This window comes from Coloeus monedula, assembly GCF_965178545.1.
Source record: "Coloeus monedula genome assembly, chromosome: 3".
NCBI lineage: Eukaryota > Metazoa > Chordata > Aves > Passeriformes > Corvidae > Coloeus > Coloeus monedula.
Window position 1 is genome coordinate 49,175,439 of NC_138783.1, and position 8,758 is coordinate 49,184,196.

At 50.2% G+C, this 8,758-nt stretch overlaps 1 protein-coding gene across 1 annotated transcript; it reads right to left on the bottom strand.

The window, feature by feature from the left end:
- Positions 1 to 718: 718 nt before the first annotated feature.
- Positions 719 to 8,042, bottom strand: HMGB1 (high mobility group box 1). Its single transcript, XM_082277962.1, has 5 exons — positions 7,879 to 8,042; positions 4,949 to 5,111; positions 4,522 to 4,667; positions 3,382 to 3,556; positions 719 to 1,362 (listed from the first exon to the last, which is right to left on the bottom strand). The coding sequence occupies exons 2-5, from the start codon at positions 5,096 to 5,098 to the stop codon at positions 1,186 to 1,188; spliced, it is 648 nt and encodes a 215-aa protein (XP_082134088.1). The 5' UTR covers positions 5,099 to 5,111; positions 7,879 to 8,042; the 3' UTR covers positions 719 to 1,185.
- Between the last annotated feature and the right edge of the window lie 716 nt (positions 8,043 to 8,758).

Below are 8,758 nucleotides of genomic sequence, written 5' to 3' on the forward strand. Positions count from 1 at the left end.
ATAATAATGGTACCATTTATAGAAATCTTAGAAAGAAAAAATCATTTCTTGTGGGCCCTTTGCTACCAGGAGTCTCATGGTATAAAGCCCATGGCCATCACCAGACCTGTCACCAAAAAATAATATGGTCATTTCATGCTTTTAACTTTACACATTTTAGGTACGCTCATCCTCCCAGGTGTTCAGAGATTTACAAATATAACTTCCATTACATGGTAACAGAGTCACACATGTAAATTTCTCTACACCAGATGGACATACACTCTTCCTATGGGTCCTTCTAGGACAAAATTTAACATTCCCTCCCTCCCCTCCCCCAAAGTATTTAGTTTCTGTAAAATTGAACTCTATACTTCTCAACTCGCCAAGACTGGTAAACTCATGCAACTCAAAAGAATATTACATTTCACAAAAATCTGAACAGGTATCTGTTTGCTGAGATTGAATTTTTTGTTGTTTCCAGTTATGGAAGAATATTTTCATCATAGGCCTATATATTTCTTTTCTTACCCTATCATGATAATGCAGGGTATGCAGATCAAAGCTTTGTTTATCAGCTGGTTATATGAAAGATGAAAACTGTAATATTCCCATGATCCCATACGGGCATTCAATAAAGCAAAAGATGAGTTCCCCTCAAAAAAAAAAAAAAAAAAAAGGAAAAAAAAAGAAAAGAAAGTATGATTCTCAAGGGCACCTATTAAAAGGACAACAATACTAATAAAAAAAATTGTATTTACTTAGAAGCATTCAGAATGTCAACAAAACAGCTGCAACTTTTTTTCTTCCTTTTTGCAATTACAGAGTGGTATTCAGTTAACAGAATGACAATTATTTTTATGATGCATCAGAGACAACTGAAGATGAGAAATGAACTACATCCCCAAATATAACTAAATTTGTGCTGTGCACCAACAAGAACCTGCTTTATAACTCCCATGCCAATTTACAACCCCCACACTGTACCAGGCAAGGTTAGTGGCCATTGAAATACCACTAAGGACAGGGCTATCTAAAGACACATTCGGTAGTGTGTTAACTATACAAAAAAAGAGACACTGTACAGTTTAAAAACAAATCTTACACAGCCTTACATTTCAATTTTTTTTTTCTTTAAAAGGAGTGAGTTGTGTACAGGGGGGTTAAATGCTTTATAGACAAGAAAGAAATTGCTCTAAAAGAGACTTATTCATCATCATCATCATCTTCATCCTCCTCTTCTTCCTCCTCTTCATCATCTTCATCCTCTTCATCTTCGTCCTCATCCTCCTCCTCTTCCTTCTTCTTCTTGCTCTTCTCGGCCTTGGCAACTACTTTTTTGCCTCCATCAACCTTCCCTTTGGCCCGGTATGCAGCAATATCCTTGGAGAAGAAAAGCAGGAACAATCTCTCAAAGATTTACCAGCCAAGAGGTTTGAGCCACCTCCAAAGAGCACTTGTCAAAGCAGCCAGCCAGGCACCTGCCCTTTCTGCACATCCACTGGGCTAGGACCAAGAGCCGCGCCTTCAGCTCCGAGGTGAACTGACGCCAAAGAAATGGGAACCTTCTAACACAGAAATTACACTGGCATGCTAGAACATACTGCTTATGGCTGCTAAGGCATCTCCATTGTCAGACTTCTGGGAACAGGCTGGAAAAGCAGCTGCCTCTGACTGTAAAGGCACAGCTGAGCCCACTATCCCACAAGGAAATGAAGTAGGGAGACCTCTTAAGGCCCCTTTTTAGCCCTACCTCCTACAATGCCTAAAGAAACGCACAGGAAAACCCTTGTTTGAGAACAAAACTGTGATTAGCCACCCAGAACATATCGGAATGACCCGGCCTAACAGCTGCAATGCTATGCCTCAGCAAAGAGCAGTTATACTGAACTCTGCCTAACAGAAGTTTGCAAAATAAAAGGTATAAGAACTTGATTAAAGGGTAGACAGTGCCACCTTCTGCATGCAGTAAATTTATTCTAGTCGTTTGAAACGCACAAAATTCAGTTCCTGTTAGAGGGAAGTCAAAACTGCACCTGGAAGGTGAAGTCATAAAAGCAGTCAAGACTTCCCAACTTTGTGCCAAAACAGTAAAACAATTAGGTAGGAGAATTGATCTACAAAGCTTACACACACCAGCTACAGAAAAATAAGAACACATTTACACAGATGGTCCAAATCTTCAAATATTCCCCATCCAATAAACACTACACCACTAATCTTACTGTTCACTTGGATTCCCTTAAAGATTAGCAGGAAGTTTTGAGAAGATATGATACCCACTAAGTCAAAGGCCAAGCAGTGAAATACTGAAGATTACTACACCTTAAAACTCCATTTGTAAGTGTAAGAAATAAAGACATTACTAGTAGAAATTAAAATAGTATCTGCAAATACAGATGAATAATTCTACCATTTAAGAAGCATCTGAGTTGCCCTGGCTGTGGGTACCAGCAATTACCATGAAGCTGTACAGAAAGCACCATGTACAAAAGCTCCTAGACCTGCAACTCCTCTCTGGCACATACACAGGGCTCAAAGGTTCCACCTTGCACACTACAGTGCAAGAATTCCCAAGTGGATTTGTTTGCCAGCAGGAGAAATACCCAGCGGAAGGTGACAGCACACTATGGACAGAGGTGCTGTACGTCAGCTGTAGGTGATCACTGATCCTTTGTGAAGCATTGTCAGGGGATGCCAACACGCACCCTTCTACTTCCCTTGGGTTCTACATATTGGGATGGGAATCTGCCTCTAGAAATAAACCCACGTGTAGCACAATCCTGTGTGTGCAGCAATTCTACAACTCCAATTATGATGGCAGGATTTAGCCTTAATAATTTAAAAAATTGCATGACAAGCTGCTTCACATGCATAATTAACCAACTTCACTACTAGAAAGGAGATGGACACAAAGTAGATCCAGGAAAAACACATGCTTAAAACTAGCATTTCCTTTGTGTTTTGTCATTACCCCAGGAATAAATTTTAAAAATCATCAATGTGCATCAATTATCCTAACATTCAGGGATGCTCACTAGTATGTCCAAAATTAGGGAGAACCAATTCATTCCTCCTACCAACTTAAGTCACATTCTGCTGTGACCGATGGATTTAGTAATGATACATAACCCATATTTATTAAACCACCAGTGACAGCCCAAAATTACAGACCAATGCAAACAGTTCAAGGTAAAGGACTCCAATTTAGAGTTATGGCAATACTCTAAATTGCCATAACTCTAATGCCCCTGTATGCAACCTTTTTCAAAAAATATAACGAATTATGTCATTAGCATATTATAATTTGCAACATCAGGTATCAGAGGACACAGTAAGAAAAAAACCGATCTAAACTGAGGCTTGATCTCCCCACAGCACCTCCATGAACGTCAGTGTTACCTTTTCATACTTCTCCTTCAGCTTAGCAGCCTTCTTTTCGTAAGGCTGTTTATCGTCTGCAGCGGTGTTGTTCCACATCTCTCCCAGTTTCTTTGCGACATCTCCAATGGACAGACCAGGATGTTCTCCTTTGATTTTTGGACGAAACTCAGAGCAGAACAAGAAAAAAGCCGAACTACACAGGAAAATAAGAGAAGATTATTTAAATTTTAGACTCTGCTACAGCAGCAACTTTTGTGACCTCTGTTACTGTTTCTTAAGAGCATTTTGGAAAAAGCACCTAAAAGTGAAACAAACACTGATTACAATGGAAGGTATCAGAACTGAACGAGCCACTTTGCAAACTCAATGCATGCTTGTCTCTTAAGTAATGCTGCACATCTGGTCCCATTTTTTGCAGGATCCTCAGACAGGCAGATTTTATATACCAGACACAGCTTTAGAAATTAGAATAAGTGAATGACACTAGGGCAGCAAATGTTATGTCAGAACTGTTAGAGGTGGGAGGCTGCAATATTTGTTATGAAAGAATAATTTCCAGACAACAGCACCAGCTCAAATAAGAACACTAGCTTGTAAAGGAACTTCCCTGTTCCGTTCAGCATTAGCTCCATTTAAAAGACACACATACAAACACAATAAAGTACTGGTGTCTAGTAGGAAATGAACTTGAAACCAGCTGTCATTATGCAGTGGCTGAAGTTTTAATTTTCCAAGCTGGTTTGGAGCAGGATCACCTCTCTAACCTGTTCTGGGCAAAAGCCTCTGATTTTAAACCGACTGCCAATCAAAAATTCTGCTCAGGCCAGCACATAATGAGAGCAGGGCCTGCAGTACTTTACTGCTGTATTACACTGCCCTCTTAACAGAAATTAGAAAAATCAGTCAGAATCACACACAGTCTATTTTTGCATCTACTTTTAAAGGCTGCCATTACTCTAACTTTGATAGTGGGACAGCCAGCCTGTAAATAAACACTTAGCTTTCATAACTAAAATTTCAACCTATCTTTTACACCTCTGGTGAGGAAAACCACATGCTCTTGTATTTCTGAAGCTCCTGGATAAAATTACCATTTTATAGACACACACCAGCATGATGGTCCCAAACAAGACAACCTAAAGCTAGGAATCTACTTACGGAGGCCTCTTCGGTGCATTTGGATCCTTGAACTTCTTTTTTGTTTCCCCCTTAGGTGGTACATAGTTTTTCATTTCTTTTTCATAACGAAGCTTGTCAGCCTTTGCCATATCTTCAAACTTCCCTTTCTCCTTAGAAGACATAGTCTGGAAGGCAATTGGAATCACAGAATACCTCAGAAGGGACACATAAGGATCAAAACAATATATTAAGATTCAAAAACATACCAAAGTCCATTCCAAAATTTCGGCTGGGGGAGCTAAAGGTAAGACAAGGACAATGGATAGCTACCACTCATCTTACAACTGCACTTGATACTTACCCAAAACCTGGAATTCGAAAGAAATCATTTAAAATCTGGAATGGTATTTCACACAAGGCAGACATTTCAGGTTTCGTGGGGTTTTTTTTAAGCAGGTATTCCTACCTTCCATCGTTCTGAGCATTTTTTTGAGAACTCTGAGAAGTTCACTGACGCATCTGGATGTTTCTTCTTGTGCTCCTCCCGACAGGTTTGCACAAAGAAGGCGTATGAAGACATTTTACCTCTCGGCTTCTTAGGATCACCTTTGCCCATTTTTGCTGATTTTCTGTAATAAAGCAAATGAGACACCTTTAAAACTTGTACTTTCAACAAACCAAGGCAGGAAGTAAGTGACAACCAAGGATCGTGCCAAACAAGACCTGCTGGAGCAGTATTCTGAAATCATACAATGGGAAAAAGATTGCCTTCTGGAAAATTTACTGAAGAGTTCTGTCATCCCTGTCTGAGGTGACCTGGATGCAAGCAACCTGAAATCTCAAAGGGCCTTCAAAACGTGCAGTTATGGTCTCCAGCAAACAAGAACTATCCTACCAAGCAATCTGAAGGCAAGTAACTGGAGACTGCACACCATGATTATTACTGGTGTATTAATCATATGCTTGGGAAGAATAAACTCTATTGAAAGGAGGGGAAAAGTACCCAAGTATCCTGTCTCAGTGGCCTTCTGGATTACTGATTTCTTTTTCAGCCTGTGTTTTTACCTCTTCCCCTGTAGGCCCTGGGTGCTTATTTACAAAATATATTTTTTATTATTTTCTATGCCATATGTTATGACTCTTCTTTATGCGTACTGCAAAACGCTACTCTTTGCAGGTATACCTTGAAATACAGGAATGGAACAGCTCACTTGGTCAAATATGTTACAACCTACACAGGGAGAAGTACAACACTTACACACGGCCAGCAAAGCTGTGCTCAGCAAGAGCACTATCTGACATTTTCAGAGACTGGAAAACACCTTCCTGGAACTTTCACACTCAAGTCAGACATTCAGAGTATTTCTTCATAGCTCCCTGGAAAAAGTCACTTGCACCCAAACAAGCTCTGCTTTTCAGCACGAATTAAAAGAAGGAAAAAAGCATGAAAGGGAAAAAAAAAAAAAAAAAGGCAGGCAGCGCCCGCCTGTATTGCCACAGAAGCTGTATTTCCTATCGGTCTGGCGGATAGACAGAAACAGATTTCTGCTCTGTGACTAAACACGTCCGGTTTGAAGTTTCTATCAAGTAAACAAGAGGGCTGAAGAAGCAGGAGCCGCTCCTGCCTGCCATGGAGACGCTCCCAGCCTAGCCGGGCCCGGCCGGGCCGGGCCAGTGCCCGCGGCTGCGGGGGCAGGCGGCTCCGGGGCCAGGGGGTGGCCGCGGGCAGGGCTCGGCACCGCGACCCAGGGGCTGGCGTTTAAAAGCCTACCGCTTCCCGCCATTTTGGACGCTTCCCCTGTGAGGGGGGCAGAGGGAAACTTCAGAAGTCCCTCAAGAGACCTGCTAGGGGTGAGAGGGGAGGAAGAAAAAGAAAAAAAAAAAGAAAAAGGAGTCCCGTTATACGGGAAAACGTGTAAAGTTTTATTCCGCATTCAGGCGAAGGCTTGTAGCAGCGAGCACATGCCCAGGAGCCGGACACCCACCGGGGTGCGGCTGCCCGCAGGCGGCGACCCCCAGCCCCGGCGGGACAAAGCGCTCTCCCGCCGCCGCCCCCGTCCCCCCGCGGCGGGGGGGGCCATCCCGATGCCCAACCCTGCCCGCTCCGGCCGCCATGAGGCGAAGCAGCCCCGGCCTGCGCTCCCTCCCTCCCTGCCGGCCGCGCCGCCGCAGCGGCAGTGTCGGCGGGAGCGGCCGCCATAGCGCAGGCTCCTGGCGGAGGAGGTCACCCGCCGCCGAGCCTCCTTCCATTTTGTGCGCTGAGGAGCAGAGCAGAGCCGGCCGCTCCCCACCCCGCCGCCGCCACCACACCCCCCGCGGCCGGGCGGGGCAGCGAGCACGGGCGGCGGGACCCCCGCCGAGAGGGGCCGCGGCGGGGCCGGGCCGCGACCCCCGCCCGCGGGGGCGGCGATGGCAGCGCAGTCCGGGCGGCGCGGAATGGCCGCTGTGGCGTCGCCCGCTGCCGCCGCCGCGTAGAGAACATGGCTCCTTCCTCCCTTCCCTTTGTGTGAGCGCGCCGCTACCCTGGCGCACACGCTCAGCCATTGCAGCCGGGGGAGGGCGGGCGGGAGACGGGGGGAGGTGGGTGGGAGCGGGGGGGGAAGGAGATTGGGGGGTGGGGGGGAAGCGCGCTTTCAGCGCCTGCCCAAGCCCCGGCAGCGCGGACGAAGCCCCGGCGGGGACCCCCCCGCTCGCTCCCGCGCCCCGCCGAGCTGTGCAGCCCCGGAGCCGCGGGCCCCGCGGCCGGGCGAGCAGCGGCTGCTAGAGAAAAAAGTTCCCCGAACTGCGCCCCCGCCCGCCCGAGCGCCTCCTCTGCTGCTCCGCGCCGCTCGCCTTGTTTTCTCGCTCGCGGCTCCCGTCAGCCATGTTACAGCCGGGCGGCCGCGGGGCCAGCGGCGCCCCGGCCCGCACCCCGTCTCCCCGCGCTCCCCATCGCCCCGGCGGCGCGGCGCGGCCCGCCCGGAGCCCCCGCTGCCCCACCACCTGCCCCGCCGCCGCGGCGATGGCTACGGTGAGGTACCGTGTAAGCGGCTTACGGCGGGGTACGGCGCGGCCCTCGCCCCCCGTGGTGGGCGACCCCCAGCCGTTCACCTGGCTCCCTTTGCCCGCCTCTCTCTCCCCACCTCGCTCCTTGCCTCCCGCCGCCCCGCTCTCCCGAAGTCGCCCGCCGCCCCCGCCCCGCCCCGGCCGGGGGGCTCGCCGCCCGGGAAAGGGTCTCCCGGGCACAGCCCCGCTCGCCTTTGTGTACGGGCGTCCGAGCCCGGCGCTGCCCCGCGCTCCGCGGTCATGCAGCGGAGGCAGCACGACGGCCACCACCGGCTCACCGCCCGGCTGTGAGCGGGCGGGCGAGCGGGCGAGCGCGCTCGCCCGGCCCAGCGGCCCCCGGCGCGTACTCACCCGTGTCAGACAGAGTCGGCACGCAGCCCTCGCTCGGCCCCGAGCCCCAGAGACGCTCCCGCGGCCGCCCGCCCGGCCCCAGCGCTGGCTGGGTCGCTGTGCAGCCCGGTGCACCGCAATGGCTGAGCGCGGGATCGATACGCAGCCTCCTCACACTCGCGGCGCTGGTAACATTACTCTCTGCACAGCCCCGCGCCCATTGGCCGCCGCCAAGCCGAGCGCCGCGCCGATTGGCCCAGGCGCTCCCATTGTCCTGACCAGAGCGCGCCGCGGGTTGGGCGCGCCGCGGGACACGTCACCGAGCATGGAAAGGGCGCGCAAATATAAAAGTGAGCGCAGGGAGCCGGGCGGCGGCGGGCCCCGGAGAGCGGCGGTGGCTGCCCGGCGCTGCGCTGCTGCCTGTCAGGGCCGCGGGCCCCGCCGCCACCCCGGGGGAACCCTCGCGTCCGCCCTGCGGTGGGGAGCAGGGCGCTGCCGCCTGCCCGCCCCTGCGGCCGCGCCGCCCCACCGCGGAAACCGGGGCTCAGCGGGGAACCGAGCCAAGCCCGCGTGTCTCGGCTCCTTTTGCCCGGTTCCAGCCGGCGCACGGGGCTTCTCTCCGCTGTCGCGGCGGCGTGTTCGGCTCTGCCTCTTACCCGAGTTTGGGGGGCGTTTGTTTTGTTTGTTGTTTCGTGGGGTTGTTTTTTGGTTTTTGTTTTTTTTTCTTTCTTTTTCCAGAAATGGCTTTATCACCTGTATGAACGCCAGTCGGGAGATACTGGCTTTCTCCTTTACCTCCTGGGTGACAAGGAGCAGCCCGCAGTGGTCAGGCAGCTCGCCCCTCCCCGCCCCCGCGCCACGTTCTCAGCAATCGTGCACAGTGATGGCCCGGCGCCGTCCC

What these genes read in the sequence shown, in the direction of transcription:
- HMGB1 (XM_082277962.1), bottom strand. Translation starts at nt 5,098, where the DNA reads ATGGGCAAAGGTGATCCTAAGAAGCCGAGAGGTAAAATGTCTTCATAC. An exon ending in AATGCTCAGAACGATGGAAG is followed by an intron (nt 4,668 to 4,948) that starts GTAGGAATACCT and finishes ATTGCCTTCCAG; the next exon opens with ACTATGTCTTCTAAGGAGAA. An exon ending in TGAAGGAGAAGTATGAAAAG is followed by an intron (nt 1,363 to 3,381) that starts GTAACACTGACG and finishes TTCTTCTCCAAG; the next exon opens with GATATTGCTGCATACCGGGC.